This window comes from Diabrotica undecimpunctata, chromosome 11 (assembly GCF_040954645.1).
Source record: "Diabrotica undecimpunctata isolate CICGRU chromosome 11, icDiaUnde3, whole genome shotgun sequence".
Taxonomy (NCBI): Eukaryota; Metazoa; Arthropoda; class Insecta; order Coleoptera; family Chrysomelidae; genus Diabrotica; species Diabrotica undecimpunctata.
Genome location: NC_092813.1, coordinates 2,336,479 through 2,364,131, shown reverse-complemented (window position 1 = coordinate 2,364,131; position 27,653 = coordinate 2,336,479). Strand labels below are relative to the sequence as shown.

General features: G+C 32.7%; 1 protein-coding gene and 1 long non-coding RNA gene across 3 annotated transcripts in view; one reads left to right on the top strand and one right to left on the bottom strand.

The window, feature by feature from the left end:
• LOC140452985 (uncharacterized) overlaps positions 1–27,618 on the top strand; it is a 52,624-nt gene extending 25,006 nt beyond the window's left edge. The window contains exon 3 of the long non-coding RNA XR_011952275.1: positions 27,263–27,618. This is a non-coding gene — a long non-coding RNA (uncharacterized lncRNA). The remainder of the gene's footprint in view (positions 1–27,262) is intronic.
• Positions 795–3,181, bottom strand: LOC140452984 (uncharacterized). Of its 2 annotated transcripts, XM_072547292.1 has the most exons (8): positions 3,071–3,181; positions 2,907–3,016; positions 2,538–2,766; positions 2,411–2,473; positions 2,187–2,249; positions 1,393–1,455; positions 1,189–1,266; positions 795–1,128 (listed from the first exon to the last, which is right to left on the bottom strand). In XM_072547292.1, exons 1-8 carry the CDS (start codon positions 3,119–3,121, stop codon positions 934–936), a joined length of 852 nt encoding a protein of 283 aa, XP_072403393.1. In that variant the 5' UTR covers positions 3,122–3,181; the 3' UTR covers positions 795–933. The 2 variants fall into 2 exon arrangements, with proteins under 2 accessions (XP_072403393.1, XP_072403394.1); XM_072547293.1 differs by lacking the exon at positions 1,393–1,455.
• Positions 27,619–27,653: the final 35 nt, after the last annotated feature.

The following is a 27,653-nucleotide window of genomic DNA, read 5'->3' as shown; positions in this document are numbered from 1 at the left end:
TATGTACATACAACTGCTGTACTAAATAACTGTTAACAGAAAAGTTTTTCTTGATTTTTGTAGATTCAAGATGATGCAGCAGATATTCATGGCTTAACCCAGCAGTCTATCACTAATGTATGTCGTCGAGTCGCAAGAGCGATATTGGAGAAAAGATTTGATTATATCAAAATGCCTTCTCTTCGTGAAGAATTAATTTTAATGCAACAGTTTGAACAAATAGCTGGTTTTAAAAAAGTAATTGGTACTATAGACTGTACTCATATCAGAATACCTAAAATACAAGGGCCAAGTGGACAGTATTATATAAATAGGAAAGGATATAGTTCCTTAAATGTTCAGGTGAGTTGTTATACATTTTTTTGTAATATAGGTATGTGGTTTAATAAGTTTTGTTTTAGGTGGTTAGTGACAATCATTTAAAAATAAGAAATATTGTTGCTCATTGGAGAGGAAGTACACATGACTCCCGCATTTTTAATGAAAGTACATTAAAACAACGGTTTGAGGGAGGAGAATTTCATGGGTTGTTATTGGGAGACTCTGGTTATGCTTGTTCCCCTTATTTATTTACACCAGTTTTAAATCCTTCCAACCGTCAGGAGGAACGATACAATTATGCACACATCAGAACACGTAATACTGTTGAAAGATGTTTTGGTGTTTGGAAAAACCGATTTAGGTGTTTACTGAGTGGATTCAGAACATCCTTAGATAATACAAAAATGTATATTGTAGCTTTGGCAGTATTACATAATATTGCAATTTATTTAAATGAGGAACCTTTTCCTGATGATGGTGATGTGCAATATCCACCTCAACCACTAATAGCACCAGTAATGCATAATAATATACAAAGGGGTGCTGCATCAAGATCTGTATTTATAGAACAAAATTTTTGAGGAAAATAAAACTATATGTCATCATTTATATTTATATATTTTCTTCCTTTTTCTTTTTTAAAATATCCTCTTGCAACTTTAAAATTTTCATAGTTTGAGCATGTTGCTCACACATGTGCTTTACACGTAGCTTATGCTCTTTCATTAATCGTTTGTTCTCCTGGACCCTAAAATAGTGCATATCTTCATATGAGGCCTTAGAAAAATTAAAAGTATTCGTGGATGTCTGAAACAAAATTTAAAAAAATGTTATATGATGATAATTATTCTTTTTATATAATCATACCAATGTTTTCTTTGTAGCTCGCTTAGGTGTTGGTATTGATTTACTCATTCTAGTTTCTTCAATGTCATGATGTTGTATCTGTAACAAAATGTTAGAATTAGTTTTTTGTACACTTTTATTTATATGTTCATTCTGATTGTAAGAAAATATACTAATGAAAAAAATGTTTCTTTATTTTTTATTACATTCTATAAAATATCTTACGCCAAATGAAGTACTAGGATAATTTAAAACTTCTTGTTCAATGTTCTGGGCCACTGCAGATTCCTAAAAAGATAAAAGTATGTTATATATATATATATATATATATATATATATATATATATATATATATATATATATATATATATATGCATATACATGCAGATGCTGTATGCTTCAAATATAAATATAGTTTTAGAAAACTACATTTTGTTTATATTATGTTATTAATTCAGCAATTTTTGATTCTTATAAAACAACAATAAGTAAATATTTGTTTCTTTGTAGATTAATTGCAGTTAATTGTTAGAAATTTTTTTGGCAATTGCCCTTTGATACATTAGGGGACAGATTTGGCAATCGTCAATTCAGCAGTTGCCAGATTGCAACAGATGTTTGCAATTAACCTCAAAAGAGACAAATATTTACTCGTTATTGTTTCATATAAAATTAAAATTGCAAAATTCATAAAATAGTATAATCAAAATGTACTTTTTAAAAGCTTTCTCTCTTTGTATTTGAGCATACAACATATGCATTATAAAAACATCCCAACACTGCCAAACCGAAATATTTCATTTCATGGTTGACATTTATGGTTGGGTGGTAAACTCAATAATATATACACATATATATATATATATATATATATATATATATATATATATATATATATATATATATATATATATATATAGATATATATATATATATATAGTTTACTCTGATTATAAGAAAATATACTAATGAAAAAATGGAATTTTTATTTATTTATTACATTCTATAAAACATCTTACCACAAATGAAGTACTAGGATAATTTATATCTTCTACTTCAATTTTCTGGGCCACTGCAGATTCCTAAAAAGATAGAAGTATGTTATATATATATATATATATATATATATATATATATATATATATATATATATATATATATATATATATAAAATTCATTCTGATTTTAAGAAAATGTACTAATGAAAAAAATTTTTTTTATTACATTCCATAAAATATCTTACCCCAAATGAAGTACTACAATAATTTAAAACTTCTACTTCAATGTTCTGGGCCACTACAGATTCCTAAAAAGATAAATATATATATTCAAGTAAAATAAATAAGAAAATACTAGATTCAATATTGTACCTTTACACCATCACTGTCAAATTCATTATGATCCACTTCTAATTCAAGGGGAATCATTTTTGCTATCTCCAATACCTCAGGAGGAGGAGATGGTGGTTTAGGACCACCTCCAGTTTTATTCAACTCTCTTCTCAACTGGGACATTTGCTTCTTGCAATTTATTTTGGCCAACTTCCACTGGTTCATTAACTGTTTCTTGTCCCTTGTTCTAACATTGGCAGCATTAAACCTTAAAATAAGTTGAATACTCAGTATCAAATTATTTAAATACATAAAAAAATGTTTTAACCAACCATATAAATTTGTTAAATAAATGGTTTGAAATAAAAAAGGTTTTGATGAAGTATATAATTTTAAGTAAACACTTACCTCTCCGTTATTTGTAGCCATGCATTTAATTTTGATTTGTTTGTGTTGGTGCTAAGGTCTTTATTTTCTATTATGTTTAAATAATCTCCAACAATATTCTTCAAAAGATGCTGAAATTAACATATTTATATTTATACATTTATAAGTAAAATAAAGTTGCTTACTTTTTCTTCACTTTCCCAGTTAACGCAACGTTCTCTTTTATTTGAAGCCATTTTATGCTTTTTTTCAATTTTAAAATAATCAAACTCAACCTACAAGATGTAAGATAACCAGAATATAAAAAATAAAAATATATTTGGTGTCAGTTGTCACGTTGTCAGTTTCGAAAAATCAAAATTGACATTATTTCAGTCAATATGTTGTTGTTCTATGTATTTGTGCAAAAGATTGCGACATTGCCAAACTATTATTTCGGAATAAAGTGGGAATACTTATAACGAGTTTATACCGAGTTTATTTGTAACAAATTATTTTAGAATTATATTTACCTTATACTTAGGATAACTATTCTAGGTATAAATACGGAATAACCTTAGAATAGGAGTGTTTTATTAGTAAGAGTGTAAAAGTCGACCAAAAATTCTCACCGATACAAGGGAATCTGATACAACCATTCCACCTAAAACTTCAAACTTATTTAACCCCCAACATATTTATAAAAAATACTTTAAGCGCTTACATCAATGAAAAAAGACCAAATATTTAGATAAAATCAAAATTCCCCTACTTAAAGAATTAAATATAGCTGATTTCACCAATATGAACACCGCTGACTGGAGTTAAGACATTGTATTAGACCATATTATGTACTACTTTAAACCAACCTAATGCACAAAAACTTACCATAGTATCAAAAGATGATCCACTACACATAATTGCAGAAATTCCTGGTCAAATTCAGTTGTTTGGTAGAGGATCCACGGACCGAGGCGACGCAGAATAGATCAACAACACTGCTTATATTCCTCTTCAGTCTTTCAGTATTCCTCTGTATACTGAAACAAATCTTAATATTATTCTTTGTCAATCTCCAAGAAATCATCTTTACGATAGAAGCAATTAAATAGATTTTCTGTTATCAAATATATTTCTCTGATTATAAAGGATAAAATGTCAATTTTAAATAGCTATGTTAGATATGGAAAGAATATTATGAGAAAAAATTTGATACCGAGCTAATAAAGGAAGACAATGTAATAAATGAAGGCAAAGAAAATATAGAGCTAGAGCAAATAAGTACAGAAAAAGTAATGGAAGGACTATCAAATATAAAAATAGGCAAGGTAGGTGGAAATGATGAAATTGAACCAAAAGTGGTAAAATAAAAGGGAGAACAAGAAATAAACTAGCTATGGAAAATATATAAAGAAAAATGGAAAAAACTAACAATCCCTAAAGACTGATAGAACACGATCATCGCGTCAATACATAAAAAAGGAGAATATGTAAAGGATAAAATGTCAATTTTAAATAGCTACGTTAGCTATGCAAAGAATATTATGAGAAAAAATTTGATACCGAACTAATAAAGGAAGATGTTAAGTTCCTCCACATATATTCTCAGTTTTTATTAATAATTTTTATTATTTTATTTTTATATTTTAATTCTTTACTTAACGTGTGTGTATGTCTTGTCATCGTAAATTAATACGAACCTGTACAGTCCCCCCCTAGTCTTAAGGGAGCAAGCTACGGGACGACACGCATTTTCAATCTGAGTTTAGATATAGTCCTGTATAAATCGTCGCATTAAACACTCCAGTATTTTGTGTAACCTTGACCACGCGACCCTTTTGAGAAGATTTCTGTTCCCGAACCAGCCCAGTGCACTGAGGAAGAAGAAGAAGTATACATCAACATCACAGGTACCGTAATTTGATTGTATACACACATAGTATTTATATTAATTGATAAATTTACATATAACTTATTTTCATATTAAAATTAAGCCAGCACCTAAATAAACAATTATGAGTGAGTGCTTCTCTTATAGAACTTAACACATTCATTTGGTCCTTCAGATCCGCATTAAAATTAGTTTAAAGTAATTTATTCAATTAAAAACGTGATCAAATTATATAAAATTTTAAAAATATACTGCATAGCTTCTCTCAAAATTCGTTTAAAATCATTGAAAAAATTCCACTAGCGGTACACATCTGGCAACGGATGCGATAATCCCAAGCAAGGTCTCTACCTGATCTATTGTTAAATCGAAGTACAGCCGTTGAAACTTTCCAAAAACACGTTCAATTTCTGTTACAATCTACAATTTAGAATTCTTTAAATACAAGGGGTTTATATGATTATATATTTATTTTATATAACTTAGGAAATTAAAAAAACGCAATATTAATTGAACACTGGTTTTAAAAATATTTTATGCGTATATTTCTAGTTACAATTAAATAAATATATTTTGGATTTTGTTTAAATAATACTTGGAGTGTTTTTTTGTTTGCTAGATTATACATACTCATATATAATAAATATTTATTCTTACTGATACTTATTTAGTTTCATAACTTTAAAAGTATTACATATATTACATATACGAGTGCATACTGAATTTATTGAGATCATTCTTTAAAGGTTCTTTGTGTTACATAAATTTCTTTTTCTATATATACAATAATGTCTTCCAGAAATTCAAATAGAATTGTTCGTTTGCGTGCATTGAGAAACGTTGACATTTGTATGATTAAACAAATGGAAAAGCTGGCAGATGAAGTGTTGGTTGATGCTTCATTAATTCCAGGGTTTCTCTTTGCTGCAAAAGATTACGAAGCGATCAATAATAGTTTCAATAACCAGCATACTGAATTAATTAATTTAATTGCTGTCGAGGAAGACGCAAATTTGGATACGGAAGAAATAATTAGGTTTGAATTTGCCAATAGTATTAATAAAATAGCTTCTCTTTATTTTAAACATAATTCTTTATTAAACAATACTTCTAGTGGAACTCAAAATGTGTCCGCTGATCCACATATTAGATCAAAAACTAACGTGAATCTTCCTAAACTAAATTTAAGTATATTTGCGGGCGAGATTACAGATTTCCCCACATTTATAGATTTATATAATGCTCTTGTACATAATAATTCTGATCTTTCTAATATAGAAAAGTTTAGTTATCTTCTGCAATCACTTAAGGGAGTACCTTACAATTTAATTAAAAGCATTAAGCTGCAAGATTCTAATTATATAATTGTTTACAACACCTTAATTGATCGCTATGAAGGTAAACGAGACTTATCTAGAGCATTATGGAAAAATATTCAAAATGCCAGTGTGGTTAAAACTGATGATCCTGTTTCACTTAGAAAATTATTAGATATTTTTAATGAAAACTTAGCCTCTTTAGAAAAATTACTTTTTTCTCCCGCTCAATGGGACTTTATTCTAATGAATTTACTGATGGACAAATTGGATGTAGAAACAGTTAGAGCTTTCGAATTACACTTTGCTTCAAAAAATGTACCTTCCTATGAGGAAGTTTATAAGTTCGCATTGCAGCGTTGCACTTCATTGGAGTCATATAAAAGACAAGTCAGCAAAAATGTTAAATCTATTAATTCCGATACTTCTAATAACGTAAGGTATTCATCTCGTCAACTTCTACATTTTTGACCAGTTCTGTCAAAAATAAGTGTCTATTTTGTGGTTCGGATCATGCTTTATTTAAATGCAATCAATTTCTTGCTGAATCACCTCAAAAACGTTTTGACTTTGTTAAACAGAATAAATGTTGTATAAACTGCTTGTCTAAAACTCATGTTACGATCAAATGCCTTTCATCCAAAAGATGTACACATTGTAATAAAAAACATCATACTGCTCTTCATTTTGATAATCTCAATGCGAATGATCATTCTTCTTCTTCTTCTCACAACGAGGTTGCTAGTTCATCTAACGATCCTATGCCCTCTGTTTCCGCCTTATCAAATACTTTGACAAATAATGTCTTGCTAGCTACAGCTACAATCTATGTTCTCGATAGTTTTGGTAAAGCCTTGAAAGTTAGAGCCTTATTAGACAGTGCGTCTCAAGCTAACTTGATTAGTAAAGAATGTGCAGACAAATTAAGTCTCCCTAAATTCAATGCGGCTTTATCGATACAAGGTGTTGATAGAATGTGCACCCCAGCCAAATCAGGCGTAAAATTGAACATTTCTTCGTCTTATGACATAAACTTTCATTGCGAGATAGATGCAATAATTCTTCCTCAAATCTGTCAAAACATGCCAACTGTTCCAATTTCTTTAGACAACTTGCCGTATCTTCAACATTTAAGGTTGGCTGATAAAATGGTAAATATTCCAGGTAAAGTTAATGTTCTATTAGGAGCAAATATCTTTCCTTACATCTTAACAGGAGGAATTATTAAAACCCGTAATGATCAGCTTTCAGCTCTTGAAACAAGTTTCGGTTATGTTTTGATGGGAAATATTCCACCTACAAATATAACAAATATTCATTCCTTTTTTACGTCATTTTCTGCTAATGATTCTGAGCAATTAGATGCGACATTAAAACAATTCCGGGCCATTGAGGAAGTACCAGAAGTTAAATCTTATTCTCCGGAAGACTCATTCTGTGAGAAGCTGTATACTGATACCACTTATAGAAATTCCGAGGGCAGATTTGTAGTAAAGCTGCCTTTCAAAAACGAAATACCTTCTTTTGGCGACACAAAACGTTTAGCCTTACAAAGATTTAGTTCTTTAAAGAGCAGATTTGCCAAAAATGAATCACTTAAGATTCAATATTCAAGCTTTATCTAAAGTTTCATAGATAATCATTATTTAAATCCTATTCAGCCAAGTACGGCAATAAATAATGCTTATTATCTACCACACCATTGTATTTACAAGGAGTCCAGTACTACTCCATTGCGCGTTGTGTTTAATGCTTCCGCACACGCCCCTAACTTTCCGTCTTTAAACGATACGTTATATTCAGGTCCAAAATTACAAAATGATCTTGTAAATTTATTGCTTAAATTCAGGTTTTATAAATATGTCTTTACTGCAGATATTAAATCCATGTTTACTCAGATTCTTATCGCTCCTGAGCAACAAAGATTTCAAAGAATACTTTGGCGTTTTTCGGAACAGGAATCTATTGCTGAATACGAACTTACTCGGGTTACTTTCGGTGTGTCGAGCTCACCATATCTTGCAATTCGTACTCTACAGCAGCTAGCACTCGACGAACCGGACTTACCTGTGGCCTCATCTTTACTCCTAAAAGATACTTACGTAGATGATGTGGTGACAGGAAAGGATTCTTTAGAAAATAGTGTTCTTGCTATAAAAGAATTAATATCTTTATTGAAACGTGGTGGATTTGAGTTACGAAAATGGGCAAGTAATGCCCCTCAGTTATTCTATCTCGCTAATATTTCTTTGGATCATATTCTGCAACAGTCTTTTTCATTTGACTTAGATCAATCTTCGTTAAACGTATTAAGACTTGGATGGAATCCATCATCTGATGATTTCTTTTACAAAATTTTACCTCTTCAAGCTTCCTGTACAAAGCGAAATCTCTTATCCCAAATAGCTCGCATATTCGATCCTTACGGTATTCTTAATCCTGTCACTTTGATAGTGAAGACTATTATTCAACGTCTTTGGCTACTTAATTTAGATTGGGATGCAACTCCAACGTTGGAAATTACTTCAAGGTGGGAACAATTTAAAATTGAACTGTCTATACTGTCTAAGTTTACTATACCTCGTCATATTTCTTTAAATGCAATTATTTCCTGTGAGCTTCATGGCTTTTGCGACGCTTCTTTACGTGGATCTTCTGCTGTTACATACCTTTGTGTGTGTTATGATACAGGAGTCATCAAAACTTATTTTCTTTTAGCCCGAACAAAGGTATCTCCTACCAGGGTGCAAACTATTCCTCGTCTCGAGCTCAATGCAGCAGTAATTCTTAGCAAATTATTGTCTTATATACTGCAGACTCTCACTATACCGTTTAGTAGAATTTACGCATGGTCAGATTCGACTGTTGTTCTTCATTGGATTAATTCACAGCCATATAAATGGAAAACTTTCGTCAGTAACAGAATTTCTTATATTCAAGACAGGATAGCTTCAAAACACTGGCGATATATTCCTTCTTCATTAAATAGTGCGGATCACGGATCCCGTGGACTTTTCCCTGAGGATTTCTTAAATACTCCTGCTTGGTGGGTGGGTCCGGAGTTTCTTCGCACTACTGAAGATAACTGGTCATTCTTCTTGACCGATTCTATCGAACATAACTTAGAATTGAAACAGAAAAGTTGTCTTTTGTCTTTTCCATCTGATGAATTTGTCGATAATCTCTGTAATCGATTTTCTTCCTTTTCAAAATTAAAACGTATCTTTTCCTATGTTCTTAGATTTGTTGGTAACCTAAAATCAGTCAATCAACGAACAGTTGGAAAGCTTTCTATTCAGGAACAAAGTAACGCCACTAATCAACTAATTAGATTAGTGCAACAAAGATATTTGAAGGAGGAAATAGAAAAGGTTAAAGGTAATTCTATAAAATTCAAATATTTGAAAAAATTAAATCCCTTCTTTGATTCACACGATCTCCTAAGAGTGGGCGGAAGACTTAGCCAGTCAGAATTAGCGTATGACAAGCGCTTTCCTCTTCTTTTACCTTCTAAAGGTAATTTTATCAAATTACTTATTTCGGAAATTCATATTGTACATCTACATGCAGGCATTCAAGGTACGCACTTCGCCTTGTCACAAAACTTTTGGATAATTTCATCCAAACGTGTTATTCGTAGTGTTCTTTCAAAATGTCTTTCCTGTTGGAGACTAAAACCTCAAAATTATCAGCCACCTATGGGGGCTCTTCCCGACCTACGGATATCCAAGGCCAAACCATTTTTTTGCGTTGGCGTCGACTTTGGCGGTCCTTTTCTGATACGAGCCAATAAGCTTAAAAATGCTAAACGAACGAAAGCCTATATTTGCCTATTTGTATGCTTTGCCACTAAGGCTTTGCACTTAGAATTGGTATCTAAACTTAGTACCGAGGCATTTTTAGCCTCATTCAGACGTTTTATAGCACGCCGAGGACGTTGCTCTGTTGTCTATTCTGATTGCGGAACAAATTTTGTAGGAGCAAAATCCTATTTAGAAGACATTAAGTCACATTTTGATAAAAACGACGTCATTACATGGCATTTAAATCCTCCGGCAGCTTCCCATTTTGGTGGATTGTTTGAAGCGGGTATAAAAAGCGTAAAAACGCATGTGTCTAGAGTCATAGGCGAACAGGTTTTAACCTATGAAGAATTCAATACATTACTCATACAAATAGAGGCTGTCTTAAATAGTCGTCCCTTATGTCCTGTCAGTAATGATCCAAATGATTTTTCAGTGTTAACACCTGGTCATTTTCTTACACTAGAGCCTTTAAAGATAATTCCCGATCGGGATTACAGTGATGTTCATTTAAATAGACTAAGTCGTTGGCAATTGCTGCAACGATTACATGCAGACTTCGAGCGTTCATCAACGCTCGAAGTGGCATAAAAATGAGAGTAATCCTAATATAGGTACACTCGTACTAATACGTAATGAGACCAAGCCTCCCTTACAATGGCAAATGGGTCGAATTAAAACTTTAATTTTCGGTCAAGATGATATTGCTCGCGTAGCTATCGTACAAACCGCGAAAGGTGAACTTAGGCGACCTTTGGTTAAGCTATGCCCTTTGCCTTATATTGACTAAAAATGCAAATATGCATTTTGGTGGGTGGGAATATTACGTCCCTCCACATATATTCTCAGTTTTTATTAATAATTTTTATTATTTTATTTTTATATTTTAATTTTTTACTTAACGTGTGTGTATGTCTTGTCATCGTAAATTAATACGGACCTGTACAGTCCCCCCTAGTCTTAAGGGAGCAAGCTACGGGACGACACGCATTTTCAATCTGAGTTTAGATATAGTCCTGTATAAATCGGGGCCGTTTAACACTCCAGTATTTTGTGTAACCTTGACCACGCGACCCTTTTGAGAAGATTTCTGTTCCCGAACCAGCCCAGTGCACTGAGGAAGAAGAAGAAGTATACATCAACATCACAGGTACCGTAATTTGATTGCATACACACATAGTATTTATATTAATTGATAACTTTACATATAACTTATTTTCATATTAAAATTAAGCCAGCACCTAAATAAACAATTATGAGTGAGTGCTTCTCTTATAGAACTTAACTACATTCAGAAGACAATGTAATAAATGAAGGCGAAGAAAATATAGAGCTAGAGCAAATAACTAGACAAAAAGTAATAGAAGAACTATCAAATATAAAAATAGACAAGGCAGATGGAGATGATAAAATTGAACCAGAAATGGTAAAATACAAGGGAGAACAAGAAATAAACTGGCTATGAAAATATATAAAGAAAAGTGGAAAAAACTAACAAGCATAGTCACGAGGAGAAAACTAGTATTAGCATTTATAGACCTAAGAATAGAATTGGACACGAAAGAAATAGAAATTATAGTAAAATTCGTGAGAAAAATAATGGTACCAAATACATTTTGGTAGCAAAAGAAGAGTAAAGATAACAGGGGAAAGATCGGAAAAATTCAATTGAAAGACATTTATTAAACAAAGAGATAGTCTCAGTCCTTTGCTGTTCATAATAGTAATTAACGAATTGATAAGAAATACTAGAGTAAGAACCTACCAACTACAGACAATAATAGCACACCATAGATTACCACCCATAATAATAGTGTCGTTAATGTATGTCGACGACATAGTATTAATAGCAGATTCCAAGATTAAAATGCGGAAACTAATGGATATATGGATAGAATAAATAGAAGAACTAAAAATGGAAATAAACGAGGAAAAAAGTTAAGATAGTAAAAATCAGCGGCAAAGGAGATGAGGAAGATAATACAATGAAAATAAAGTGTAAAAACTCTTTACAACTTACAACTTACGTATACGGGGGAAGTATAATTACTAACGACGGAAAAATAGACTGGGAAATAGGAAAAGAGCACAGAAATCAAGCAAGTTATACTATACGTTAACCCCAATACTAGGAAAAGGGTAACTTACATGACAGACAAGGGTAAAAATATATAACACAATAGTGATATCGACTGTGCTTAATGCAAGTGAAAACTGAACAATTCTGGAAAACACAGAGCAGGATAAATGCAATGTAGATGAGGCACCTAAGAAAAATAGTTGGAAAAACAAAATGGGACAGATTAATCAACGAGACTATTAGGAGAATGGCCAACCAAGAACCAATAATGAATAAAATAGCCAAGAGACAAATGAATGCTATGGGCGTCTGATGAGGATCTAACCCAATAGAATTACAAAAAAAGTATACGAAGCAAAGACTATCGTAAAAAAAGAGGCAGACCAAAAAAAAATGGATACAGTCAGTAGTAGAGGTGGGAAAAGTTAAAGAAAAATCACTCAAGGAATTAAATATAATGTCAAAAAATGGAAAAGATTGAAAGAGAAGGGCGAATGAAAAGAAAAATAGTTAGCCCAAATCAGACACCCTGAATACACAAGCTAAAATTTGTCTACCTTTATAGCATCATCCGATATATTAATTGAATTTCTACTACGCCAAAATTCTTCTGATGTTCAAGCATTCGTACTGAAAGCAAATATCCTTTCTCAAATGAAAGGTGAACCAAGAGGGTACATTAATTTCTCAAACAAAACTGTCTGGACAGATGTTCGTCCAGCACTATTAGCTAAATATGGCGACAGGAGATCTGAGGAAATCCTAGTCACACTCACACAACTAACTACAATAATTCAAAAACCTCACAAAACCTAGGAGGAATAGTATCAAAGAAAAACTATTCATTTAAACGGCTTGTTACAACAATATTTCCTTAGATAATAATTCGGGACAGGACTTTTCAAATCACAATATTTTAAAAATTTAGCATTTTAAATATTCGCATATTAGTTGACAAATAGAGCGTCCTATTTTAATTTAATTTAATTTGTATTGTATTTTTTGTAGTATTTTGTTCTTTATTCTGTTTTATTTTAATATGTTTTATGTTATACATAATTTTATGTTTTTTTCATTATTAGATATTATTATTATTATGTATGATAATGTCGGCCCGTGCAAAAACATACAGGTATGCTGAACGATAAGAAGTATTTACTTCAAAAAACAAAACAATTCAGTCTAACTCGCCATTCGTGTGCAAAGTAAATAAATGTGAAGATAACCAATGCTTTAGTGATTTTAATCCATAGAGATGTAATTGTTTGTAGGGGAAAATGAAGGCAGAGGTATAAAAAAACTTTTACTTCTGAAAGGCCGGTTAAAGTCAGAAATATTAAGTTAATAATAAAATATAAATAAATATCAATCGATAGTAAATTTAATTACATAAAAAATATAAACTAATTCAGAAATAATAATATAATATTATAAAATTAATTATATAAACGAAATAAGATGTTTAAAATAAAATTTGAGTATAGTTTGAGATACTTAAAATTATACATCGCAGATTATTCAAGCTATGCGAAGAGAAAATACAAGACACACAGTTTGGATTCATGAAAGGCGTAGGTACGAGAGATGAACTGTTTAGTGTACAGGTATTATTCTAAAAATGCAGAGATATGACTGTAATATTTACACCTGCTTTGTAGAATACCAAAAAGTATTTGACACAGTTCAACACCGAAAAATGATGGACTTTCTAACAAAAGCCCAAATAGATGATAAAGACCGGAGTATAATACAAAATTTGTACAGGAACTTATCAGCAACAATAAGAACAAACCTTGAAGATAAACCGACGGAAGCGATCCAGATTCTGCCAGGCGTTAGACAAGGATGTATACCTTAACTTATATTATTCAACCTATATTCAGAGAAAATACTTAGTGAAGCTTTGGAAAATTGCGAACATGGAATCCTTTTATGTGAAGAACGCCTAAACAGCATCCGCTATGCAGTTGACACCGTTATTTTTGCAGACAGTTTAAACAGTTTACAACAACTAATAAACAAAGTAAATTAAGTAAGTGAAAGATTTGACGTCCAACTGCCTATCAAGAATACACCAGTGGACCGAATAAAATAGTTTACCTATTATCTATCTTGGAATAACAGTAAACGAATAATGGGATCACTCACAAGAAGTAAAATGTATAATAGAGAAGGCTAGGAGTGCACTCAACAACACAAGAAAGTTAGAATATCTCGGACACATAATGAGAAACGGCACTAAATGCAGATTACTGAAAATAATCCTTCAAGGCAAAATATTCGGAAAGCGAGGAATTGGGAGAAGAAGAATATTATGGTTACAAACCAGAGGAAATGGTTCTCCACAACAACAACTAATCTATTTAAAGCATCACTTAATAAAATAATTATAGCCAGAATGATCGCCAATATTCAAAATGAATAGGACCAAAAGATGAAGAATGGTTTGAGATGAATTTATTAATAACTAACGTTAAATATGTACTCTTCCAACTATGTATTTCGTGAAGCTAATTAAATGAAATTTTAATAATGTTTTCTAACGGACTCCCATTTTTCGACGTTTGTTAAACGTCATTTTATATAAAACATTTTGAATTTACAATTAAACAAAATAAGAGTCGTTAATATATATATATATATATATATATATATATATATATATATATATATATATATATATATATATATATATATATATATATATATTATATATTGCACAATGTAAGACATGAGAGATAATGAAATAGAGATCCCAACATAATAATATTGTTACACTTCTTGAAAATTAACTTTATTCAACACTAACAATATTACAATACTTTTTAACTGACTGACAACTATATACTTCAACATTCCAAATTAAAAATACAACTGTCCCTCAACTGTCAAAAACATCTGTTATATATATATATATATATATATATATATATATATACATATATATATATATATATATATATATATATATATATATATATATATATATATATATATATATATATATATTTATATATTTTCCGACGTTTCAAACTTCACTAGACATTTCAAGAATTTTCGATGTCATCTTGAATGTTCTCGAACTACTTCTTCTTTTTCGTCAATGGACTTTTCCTATTTGGGATAAATCTTTCGTAACACTGCCTTCTCCTTTATAGTTATTCTCCTCGAATAACTGGACTATCGGGGATCGATTGAAGCCAACGGGGTGGATCAGTTCCATGGTATGGAGCTAGTCTCTCGATATGAACTACCTTGGGTTTACTTCTAGCTGAAAACTGGATGCGATAGATTAGATCATTTATTTTCTGCAGGACGGTATACGGGTCTTCCCAGTTTCGTTGAAGTTTCGGACAAAGTCCTTTCTTACGTGTGGGATTGTATAACCATTTTTTTTTAACATCCAATGTTTATTGCAATCTGTCTGATTATAAACAATAAGCAATATGTATAATATATGTACAATAACATAGTGGGAAGCTGCCCAGTGGCGAGCACCCAGGTAAAAGATAACATAAATATAATCTATGATATATCAACTAATTTAAACTTTCACTTAACAGATTTTAATACAGGTAAACATCACTGACACACATATGAGAATTACAAGGCAAAAACACAAATTAAGGAAAGATTTAGAAAACACCTGAATAGAAACTTGATATTTCACCGCACCATGACACTATGTTCTATTTTTCCTGATTTACTAGAGGTCCAAAGGGTCTGGTCGTTTTAATCTTCTTACGTGTGAAATGTTGAGCAGATCCGTCTCCAGCGGATTTGGATGGCAGTATAGTCTGTTCTTGTATACAGAGTTTACAGCAGATATTGCTTCGCAAACTGTTGGTAGCTGTAAATCGTGGTGTAATCTGTGGTTCGTGATATACCAAGGGGCATTACAGATCTGGCGCAGTACTTTCGATTGGAAACGTTGAAGTTTTTGTATGTTGGTATTACTTGCTGTACCCCAGATTTGTGCTGCATATTGCCATACCGGTTTTAAAATACATTTATATATCAGAAGTTTGTTCTCCAGGCTAAGATTTGATTTTCGACTCATGTACCAATACATTTTCCTGTAGATTAAGCTGAGTTGAAGGTGTTTCTTCCAGATGTGGATGCCCCAATTAAGTTTGCTATCCAAATGGATTCCTAAGTATTTAACGACGTTATTAACTGGTAGTGGAGTGTTGTTTATAGAAACCGGTGACGCGACACCTTTTTTTAAAGTAAACGTTATTTGTGTTGATTTTAAACTGTTAACTTGGACCCGCCACAGCTTAAGCCAGCTCTCTAGTTTAAGTAGGTGATTTTGTAATACCTGCGCTGCTTCAGCTGCTGTAGAATTTGAAGCCATGATAACTGTGTCATCGGCATATGTAGCGATTGTTGTATTGGTCGTCGTTGGGAGATCTGATGTAAATATTAAGTAGAGGGTGGGTCCTAGTATGCTTCCTTGTGAAACTCCGGAACAAATTGGAAACAGGTTAGTGATTTCCTTACCTCTTTTGACTTGAAAGAATCGATCTGTCAGGTAGGATCTTAAAAGTGAACTTATGGGATGAGGAAATATAGATTTAATTTTGGAGATAAGACCTACATGCCAAACTTTGTCGAATGCTTGAGAGACATCTAGAAATGCAGCAGTACAGTAATTTTTTTGTTCAAGCGAATTTCTGATAGTCTTTACCACCCTATGAATTTGTTCGATAGTATCATGTTGTTTCCTAAACCCAAACTGATAATTCGGTAAAACATTACTGTCATATAAAATAAGCTCCAGTCTTCTCAGAAAAAGCCGTTCAAATACTTTAGAAATAATAGGCAACAAGCTAATAGGACGGTATGAAGATACTTCCGTGTGATCCTTATTAGGTTTTGGAATCAGAACAATTTGAGCAACTTTCCATTGGAGTGGAAAATAACCTGTTTTTAATATTGAATTAAATATATAAGTAATTAAACTTACGCCTTCATTGGGTAGATTTTTTAGTACTAAACTAGATATTAAGTCATATCCAGGTGACTTTTTAATTTCCAGATTATCAATTATTTCTTTGATTTCAGATTTCTTAACAGGTTTAATAGGTGGAGCCATTTGATATGGTGCATTTATGACTTCATGGATAGCTTGTTCTTCTTCACCTGAAACTTCCCTCTGATGCGGTTGAAATACCTCGCATAGATGATTTGCAAAAGTATATGCTTTATCTATGTCAGTTTTAGCCCAAGTGTCATTTTGTTTCCTGATTGGCATATTCATTTGTTCGTTGTGTTTAAGTTTTTTTGTTAGTTTCCACAGCGAATAGTTTGTATCATCTGCAGGTGAGAGGTTCTTTAAATATTTGTTGATTACACTGTCTTTATGTTGGATCAGTTTTCTTTTGAGTAGTCTGCAAGCTCTATTCAGATTTGTTTTATCTTCTGGATGCCTAGTGAGCTGCCATATCTTTCGCAGTTTTCTTTTTTCCAATATGAGTGTATTTATGTGTGCAGGATAGGACTCGGAATTGTGTTTGTAATAAATTTCTGGGGTGGACGTCCAAGCAGCTTGCTGAATAACTGTAGTTAAGTGAGCAACTGCGTTTTCTATGTCACTATCACTTTTAAGAGGCAAGTTTAGATTGATGGATGTTTTTATTTCTTCTCTATATCTGTTCCAGTTTGTTCTTTTATTACAGAGTGTTAAATGTTTAGAACAGTTATGAATTTGGCTTTGTAGATCTATGAAGAAAGGGGAATGATCTGATGAGAGGTCAAATGAAGGAGAAATTTGGAGGTAGGTATGTGATATTCCTTTTACTATAGCAAAATCAATAAGATCAGGAATTTTTTGTCTATCAGTAGGCCAATACGTAGGCTCTCCAGTAGAGAAAGGAATTAAATGATTCTCATTAATACTTTTTAATAATTCTCGTCCACGTGAGGTTACGATTCTGGAACTCCATTTATGATGTTTGGCATTATAATCTCCAGCAGAAATGAAACGGTGTCCTAGCATCTTAAAGTATTCAGTAAAATGATCAGCTTTAATTATTTTATTCGGTGGACAGTAAACAGCAGATAGAATAATCGAGCCTTGTGAATCTTCGACCGACACTGATGTGGCTTGGATGTTAACTTTACTAATTTTATTTGTTTCATGATGCTTAATGTTATTTCTTATAATAATTGCCGTACCTCCGTGGGCTTTACCTAATGGATGTTGAGTTACCTAGGTTGAATATTTGGAAATATGGAAATGGCTCTTATTAGTCATGTGTGCTTCGGAAATAAACATAACATCTAGATTATGACAGTAAATAAATGCTTTAACTTCGTGGAAATGAGTGGTTAAGCCATTGGCATTCCAACAGCACATCTTTAGTTTAGTGTTGAAGGTTAAGCAAACATCTTATCCATTCTTTCCATTAACTTATGTACTAGTAGTTCTAGATTATTTTGTATATGTTGAGGAGTTGTTGTTTCTATTATATGAGGAGTCTCATCTATGGTAGATGTATTTCTATTATCTCTTCCTGCAACAATTTTCGCATAGCTTGTAGTTGGTTGAGTGCTTGAAGGAAATTCTGCACGAGGTGGTTGACTTGCGTTTTTATCTCTAAGTGTTGGAAATTTTTTTTTCTGTAGCTCTTTGTATATTGAGCATCCCTTATAGCTGGCAGGATGATTTTCTAGACAATTTACACATTGAATATCTTTTATATTTTTTGGTTTTGGGCATTGAGATGATAGGTGATCGCCCACACATTTTACACAGCGCGGACACCTGTGGCAATAATTGTGGGTGTGGCCAAAATTTTGACATCTTTGACATTGGGGTAGTTCCCTTTTCGGATGCGGTGGCTCAACTGTGACAATAGAGTTTAGTAATTTTGTAATATTATATATATCTTTATTGTTACTTTGGATAGCCAGTTCTATATTAAATAGTGGCAGATCTTTCTTTGTGCCTCTTTGCTTAATGTTGGAGATGTTCAGTGCTGTATGTCCGTGCGCTAGCAACGCTTTTTTAATGTCATCTGGATCTGTTGAAGGATGTAAATTACGTATAACAACTCGGAATCCACGGTTTTGTTTCAGTTGGTATGTATGGTACTGAGTATTTTTTTCTGCTAAAGATTTTACAATTAATGAATAGTTTTTGGATGAGTCAGCTTGAACTTTAATTTGGTTGTTAGCAAGACATTTTAAAGTATATTTACCTGGAGTTATCTGCTGTAGTAATTCCTGTAGTGGTTTGATACACTTAACATTTTGGATAAATATAGGTGGTGGCTGTTCATCTTTTTTTTCTTCCAGCATTTCATCCTCTTCATTAAATTTATCATTTTCAAGTGCCTCGTATCTGTTAGATGTAAGAACAGTTTTACTTAGCCAATAATCTTTGAGTGCAGCTTGTTTGGTGTTTTTCAATTCAGGACTATCATCGTTGCGTTGACGTTTCTTGTGGTGGACTGATACCCATTCACTACCACTTTTTACCTCTTCTGCATCTGTGAGATTTTTTTGTGGTTTCTCTATTTGAAAGTTTGATAATTTTGTTTGTAGATCGATGTTGCGTATTTTAGATTTTTTCTGCTGTTCATCTAGAGAGTTGTAACTGTCTTTTCGATTTCTTCCAGGTGGAGGAGTGCGGGCTAGGCAGGATTTTCTAATGGCTGGATTTATCCTCAGTGCATTGGTAGCTAGTTGGTTCTTGGTTATCTAGTTGGTGATCCATAGTTTTCCACTAATTACAACTAGGAATTGTTAAGACATTCCGGCATATTTTGTTAATATACCGGACTATTTTATTTGTATTTATGTTAATAAATGTAGTAATTAAACTTGTATTAGTTCTTTGTTGGATAATTATAATAACATTGAACACAATCACTTTTTCGGTTGTTTTTAACTTTCTTGATAACAAATGGCTTATACTAATTATAGGTACTAATTACAAAAAGATAAGATAATTGTACACAAGTACTTCTTCGATGCTTGTTTCCAACACGAAGGTTCGAACGAGACTGACTATTGTATAACCATACTGGGTCACCTCTTGCGAAAGTTGTACCAGTAGCATGCATGTCGAGCCTGGCCTTGGCTTTATCACTTTGAAGCTATAAACTTTTACGAGCAAATTCGTAGACTTTTTCCAATTTTTCTTTCAAATTATCAATGTAGGTCGGGGATAAACGTTCTTCTTCGCAGGGAGGAAATCTTCCGAAAATAAGATTTTGAGGAATCTTCATTTCTCTTCCGGTGATCATCATTGATGGAGAATAATCAGCTGCTTCATGTTCGGAACTTCTATAGGCTAACAGGGATAGAGGAATTAAACTATCCCAATCTTTTTGATTATCAGAGACAAACATTGAAAGGTATTGACAAACATTTCTATTATGTCTTTCGACCATTCCGTCTGATTGAGGATGGAGAGGCGTAGTGTGAGTTTTCTTAATACCCAAGATTTTTATTAATTCTTGCCATAATTCTGATTCAAAATTTCGTCCTTGATCAGAATGTAACTCTAAAGGAACTCCATGTCTTAATACGACGTGTGTTATAAATGCTTCTGGTACTGTAGTCGCTTCTTGATTAGGAAGGGGAACAATTTCAGGCCATTTTGAAAAATAATCCATTTCGACCATTAAGTACTGGTTCCCTCTCTCTGTCATCGGAAGTGGATCAAGAATATCCACTGCAAGTCGTTCAAAAGGCTCTCCGGAAAGATATTGTGCCATTTTACCACGACTTCTTGTTCTTGGGCCTTTTTTATCATTACATAAATCGCATTTCCTACACCAATCTTCTACATCTCGGCGACAATTAATCCAGTAAAATTTGTCTCAAACTCTGGCCAGTGTTCTTTTGACTCCAAAATGTCCTCCAGAAAGGCTGCTATGAAGTTCTTGCAACACACTTTTAATTTGTGCTTTCGGCAGTACCACTTGTTGAACTACATGTACTCCATCGAGACTTTCCAACTTCCGATATAATAGACCATTGGAAAGATACTTCTTCTTCTGGTTCCTATCCGTTTCGGATGTTGGAAATCATATTGGCAATCATGACCTTGCTCGCTGCGGCTCGAAACAGCTCCGTTGAGGTTTTCTTAAACCATGTTCTTATATTCCGCAGCCATGATATTCTCCTTCTACCGGGTCCTCGCTTACCTTTGACTTTACCTTGCAATATAGACTGCAGCAGGGAGTAACGGTGCTGATTTCTCATAACGTGTCCCAGATATTGCAATTTTATGCATTTGATCGTAAACACAATCTCTGGTTCCTTCTTCATTTTTTCTAGAACTTCCTTAGAAGTTCTAGAAAAGAAAGATACAGAGATTCCCATTGAGTCCAGTACGCTTTTATAGTTCCACTGTATTTGGTTATTTCCTGCCAAATAGGTCTTACTCCATTTTTAAGCCATTCTCGTATGACTTTCAAGTCATTATCTTTCTTTTGACTCTTTTTAAGGTTTTCCAAGGAAGTCTGATCATTATCTTCTTCCTGTATAACTGTGGTTACCTGGAGACTTACTTCTTCGATTATGTTCTCTTTATCTACAAGTCTTTTACAGTACTGGCATTGTCGTTCCAAACAGGGTCGCCTAGAAAGAATATCGGCATTGTTATGGAGACGCCCTTTTCTATGTACTACGACGAAGTTATACTGTTGGAGTCTCTCTATCCACCGAGCCACTTGTCCCTCTGGCTTCTTAAAATTCATTAGCCACTGTAAAGCGCTATGGTCAGTTCTAACTATAAAATTTCTGTTTTAAGAAAAGTATGAAAATGTTTTAGGGCTTTTATAATAGCTAGGAGCTCTTTTCTGGTAACACAATAATTCTTTTCAGCCTTTCCCATTGTTTTACTAAAATATGCAATTACCTTTTCTTCGCCTTTCTGTTCTTGTGGTAAAACTGCGCCAATACCATGCTGAGATGCGTCACAATCCAACAGAAATTTGCCATCTTCTCGTGGATATGCTAGAATTGGTGCTGTTGTAAGTCGTTTATTTAAATCTATGAAAGCATTTTGACAATCCGGTGTCCAGTCAAATTCAATGTTGTTTTCGGTTAGTCGATAATGGGGCTTAGCTATGCGGCCAAAATCTTTAATAAGTTTTCGGTAATATGAACAGAGTGCAAGAAAACTGCTAATTTCCTTTTTATTTCCTGGTTTAGGCCAATCTTTAATAACTGAAATCTTCTCTGGATCAGTTTTAATTCCTTCTACTGAAAGGATATGTCCTAAGTAGTATGCCTATCTTTGAAATAGTGAACATTTCTTATAATTTAACTTTAAATTGGCATTTCTCAATCTGTCAAATACCTCGCTTAAGTTTTTCAGATGTTCGTCAAACGTTTTGGACATCATCATTATAATATCAAGATATACTAGACCCGTTTTCCAAATAAGTCCTCTTAAAACCATCTCCATCAGGAGTTCAAACGTAGCTGGAGCATTACACAGACCAAATGGTAAAACCTGAAACCTGTAGAAACCACGGTCAGTTGAAAAAGCTGTTTTGTCCCGATCATCAGGATATACTTCTACTTGCCAGTAGCCACTTTTTAAATCTAGGGTAGAAAACCATTTAGCACCTGATAGAGTGTTTAGTGTATCATCCATTCGTGGCAACGGTTAACTGTCTTTTTATGTAACCTGGTTTAATCTTCTGTAGTCTACACAAAAGCGAGTAGATCCATCTTCCTTAGTAACTAAGACTACTGGTAAACACCAGGGGCCCGAAGCTTCTTCGATAATATCAGCATTTATCATTTCTTGTATTATGTTTTCAACTTCGTTTTGTCTAGCAAATGGCAATCTCCGTGGCGCTTGACGAATTGGTCTTGCATCTCTAGTATAAATTCTATGTTGAACTAAACTAGTACGCCCTGTAGATATCTCGGATTCAAAAATGTCGTAGTTTTCATTAATAAATTCGTTAATTTTGTTTAATTCTTTAGTTGTTAAGGGGTCAACATTTTTGATTAGTTGTTTTACTAGGCTAGCGTCAACTGGGTTACTGGAAGCTGTATTCTTTTTCAAATATTTTTCCCACTTGCTTATTTTTTCTATTGGTGTACAGAATGCTATTTGTTGTTCTTTTTTCAATTTAAAAGACTTTTTAGATAAATTAGCAACCCTTACTGGAATCATCTCATTTACATTAATGAGGCATCTGGCTATTAAAATTCCATCACTAACTAGTTCATCACTTTCCACAACGCCGAAATGTAGAGCTTCAGGTTTTTGACTCAGTCTCGCCAGGATGATACTTTCAGAATTTTGAGGAATTTTGGTATTCTCGCTTACTATAACTCTTACTTGAGGTTCCGATTCTTCCAAATTTAGGTCAATTTCTTTATTTTCAATTAACAACATTTTATTTTGAAGATCTATGATAAATTTGTTTTGCATAATATCCATCCCAAGAACGCATTCGTCTTTAATATCGGCTACAAGGAAAATGTGTTTTATCAAGGTGTTACCAATCTGTATGGTTGCCGTTATGTCTCCATAAATTGGAATAGTGTGGCCCGAAGCCGTTTCAAGAACTAAGTTTGTTTTAGTGGGTTGTAGTTTCTCATTCAGAAATCCGGTTCGAATAAAGGATCTGGTTGCACCGGTATCAATAATAAAGGTGCATTTTTGATTCTCAACGTAGCCCTTAAGTAATAAATTCTGTTCATTTTGTGTAAAGTGTAAGTGCGAATTTGGGGGCTTTTATTAGATACAGCCGACGCCCGCCCCTTAGTGTCGACTTTTATTCGTTTCCCTGGCTATTGTTTGCGTATCTGTGGTCAGTTGTGGGAGATCGATTTCTTAGAGACCTATCTCTACTAGTATTTCTAATAGGACTATGTGATGGGCTTCTGGATGTCGATCTAGGCGACCTTCTAGCCTCATTCTTTGGATGTTCTCTCCTTGTTTGGGATCGGCTTCTGCAATTGTTTTGAAAATATCCTATTCTCCCGCAATTAAAACATCTTCTGTTTTCGTTTCGAGGTTTTTGTTGAAGATTTTGCAGTACGTTTAAAATTTGGGATAAAATAGGTTGTTGGTTATCTGCGGTTGTGATTTCTTCATTTTCTTGAAATCTTATTTCTCCTAATTTTGGGCGAAATCTGGAAATGCTTTTTGCCGCTTCATACTTCTGGGCTGAGACTAGTGCTCCATTTAGCGATTTGTGATGTTGTAATCAGAGAGCTTGTTGCATTTCAACATCCTGTAGTCCATCTATGAATGTCTGTATTCCAATTTGTTCCAGAAAATCTTTAGGTGCCTGAGGGTATGCTAAGTGCAATAGTTAATGTCGGCTTCAAATTCTTGCAGGCTTTCGTTATGTTTTTGATATCAAATTTTTAGCTGACTTTGAAAAACCTGCTTTAGATGCTGCTGGCCATATATTGTCTCTAAAGCTTCAACGAGAGAGGTATAACTGGGTGCATCTTGGGGAAGGCATTGCAAAACGGTTGCTGCCTGTCCTCGAAGCGACACCACCAAAGAAGTTGCCATTTCTTTTTCATTCCAGTAGTGATTTGACTTATCTTTAACTGAAAATCTTCGTGAATTTGGGATAAACCATCTATGATTTCTACCTCTATTTTTTTACGCCTCTCCTTTTCCTCTTCCTCTTCTTGCCTGTGCTTCTCATTTTCCGCTTTCTCTTCTTGTCTACGCTTCTCTTCATCTTCTTTCATTTTTAAAAACCAAACCAAACTCAGTGGATCTTATATTTACCATTAACAACTGCTAAATATTTCTTTATCCCACCGCTGTGACCAATGTTACACTTCTTGAAAATTAACTTTATTCAACACCAACAATATTACAATACTTTTTAACTAACTGACAACTATATACTTCAACATTCCAAATTAAAAATATAACTGTCCCCCCAACTGTCAAAAATATCTGATATAATATATATATATATATATATATATATATATATATATATTTATACTATATATACTATATATATATATATATATATATATATATATATATATATATATATATATATATATATATATATATAGTAAACTCTTAAATATTGGGGAAATCTGCAAGAAAGACTAATGTGTATCAATTGTTTCGCCGAACGTTTTCGCCAAAGAGAATTAATTTGGCTTCTTCAGGGCTGAAAGAGAATAAATTATAATTAGCTACCATATATTATCTATTAAAACATTATTGATCTTACCGTAACTTAGAATTGTAGAGTTAGAATATTAAAAAACTTTGCTAGTAACATAGTGGTGTTTTTTGTTACTATGTGCAAAAAAAGTTTTTTGTAAGGTTTGAAATGTATGGTAGCTTTGAAATTTGACACGTAAAGGCTTACCCAAGGTTAATCGAAAAACCCAATGTACCCAATTTGTACCTATGTACCTAATCATATATATATATATATATATATATATATATATATATATATATATATATATATATATATATATATATATATATATATATATAAGTAAACGTTAAATAGTGGGTTTGCAGCAATAAAAAATGAAACGTGTACTCTTTTAAATTTTTATTCCAAGCTTTCGGACATTGGTTATGTCCTTCATCAGGGAGCTACAAATGAGATGAATAAATTGTTGGCGTTGGTATAATTAATTAAAAAATTCACTACTTACAAACTTAATGAGGTTGTATCAACGAAGATGTATTATATTGTGGATAAAATTTATCATAGTCTCTCATCTTTTTTCAATATATAAAACCTATTTTTATGTTAAAAAATTTAAAAAATTACTGTACATTCAAAAACACTTAATTATTTTAAATAAATATATGACATTATTCTGACAAAATTCTTTTAAATGTCAATTTATAAATTATTGTTTGTGTTATTATTGCATTTATCTAGTAGTAACAAATAGGAGAACATTTCATTTAGATGACCAATATCCGTTTTATGATTCATATTATTATTATTTTGGCAAATGTAGGCCATTTCAAGAAAAAGTCTTTTGGTGATGTTACTTTCCTGTTCTACTACTTTGACGTTATTATAATCTATCTGATGCCCATTTTTAAATGCATGTTCACCCAATGCACTTTTTTTAGGATGCAGTCTATTATCTGACTTGTGGGATGTAATACGGTCTTTAAGGCATCTTGATGTTTGACCATAGTATACTTGTTCACATGATCAAAATGCAATTCACATTCTGCAATGGTATGTTTAAACTTCTTCATGTTAGTTCTATTATATTAATGTGTAAACCAGAGAATAGATAAATTGTTTATAGCAACAAATTCCAAAATTAATTCTAGTTATTAATTAATAATGAGATTGGCAACTCTGGTATATGAGGGATAGTTTGAACTATGAATGACCAATCACTATATAATAACTCTTGTACTGGAATGTAAGTAGTATTTTGTTTATTTCTAATTTATTACAATTCAACAGATTTTTTCTCCTACCAATTTGTGGGTTGTTACTCAGTCTGCTAATGCAATTTATGCGTATTAATTAACACAGACATGTAACATTGGCATAATTACTAAAAACTTTTTTTTGATCTATAACTTCTTTTGATCTATATCCTTATAAGACAGCACCCTAATATGGGCTTTTTATAATTTCAGCATTTAATTTACTTTGTACCACTAACCTGATGATGCTTTGCAAATTTTAGAAAGCAAAACCGGTCGTCTTAGATAGTAAAATTAAACTGATTGTGAGTAAGTCTAATTTATTTCTTTTTTACCCCTTTTAAAATGGACTCACACAAGCAACACATTCATGATTTGAAGAACTTACTTTGCAACCGTAACCTTAATCTAGAGATCCGCACAAGAATGCTACGTTGTTACGTTTTTTCTACTTTACTATATGGCATGGAAGCGTGGACAATAAAACAGTCTGAAATCAAAAAATTAAACTCCTTTGAGATGTGGTGTTACAGGAGAATCCACAGAATATTGTGGACTGAAAAAGTAACTAATATAGAGGTGTTACAAAGAATGAAGAAAGAATGTGAAGTCATAAAAACTGTTAAAATTAGAAAGATTCAATATCTGGGTTATATAATGAGGGGCGAGAAGTACGTATTATTTAGATTAATTATGCAATGGAAGATACAAGGGAAGAGAAACCCAGGACGACGCAAAATATCCTGGCTGAGAAATTTGCGAGAGTGGTTCGGTTGCAGCTCATTGGAATTATTCAGAAGAGCGGCCAATAAAATTAAAATAGCGGTGATGATTTCCAACCTCCGATAGGAGAGGGGACCTGAAGAAGAAGAATATCTAAACTGTAAATATCCTTTCTCATTCAAGTCTTTTTTAGATCATACACCACCCGGCAGAAATCCCAGGTAAACTCCGACTCACTACCGTCACCTACGACTCGAAGTTTCCAGAAGCAGGTCGAACAAAACCAGTCCGAGTGTCCTTCTCGTCTGTTCGAAGGGAAACGCCGGAATTCTCCATTAACGGCATGTTATATTTAAAGAGGGAATTTTGTTGAGGACAGTTAGCCTGAAAAATAACATCGCGTCGGGGTTTTAAAATGTAACGCGCGTATTGTAATAAATGTAAATAGATTATATAAGTATTAGTGTGAAATAAATTAGCTATATTGTACAAATAAAGACTTTAAATAAACTTGTAAGTGTAGAATGTTTGATAATAAATAAAGACAATAAATTAGATTAATAAAAATACTATAACTATATGGA

Coding starts and splice junctions, on each gene's coding strand:
- LOC140452984 (XM_072547292.1), bottom strand. CDS start 3,121: ATGGCTTCAAATAAAAGAGAACGTTGCGTTAACTGGGAAAGTGAAGAA. Junction 2,474..2,537: donor TTGACAGTGATGGTGTAAAG/GTACAATATTGA, acceptor TTATCTTTTTAG/GAATCTGTAGTGGCCCAGAA. Junction 1,456..2,186: donor ATCCTAGTACTTCATTTGTG/GTAAGATGTTTT, acceptor TTATCTTTTTAG/GAATCTGCAGTGGCCCAGAA.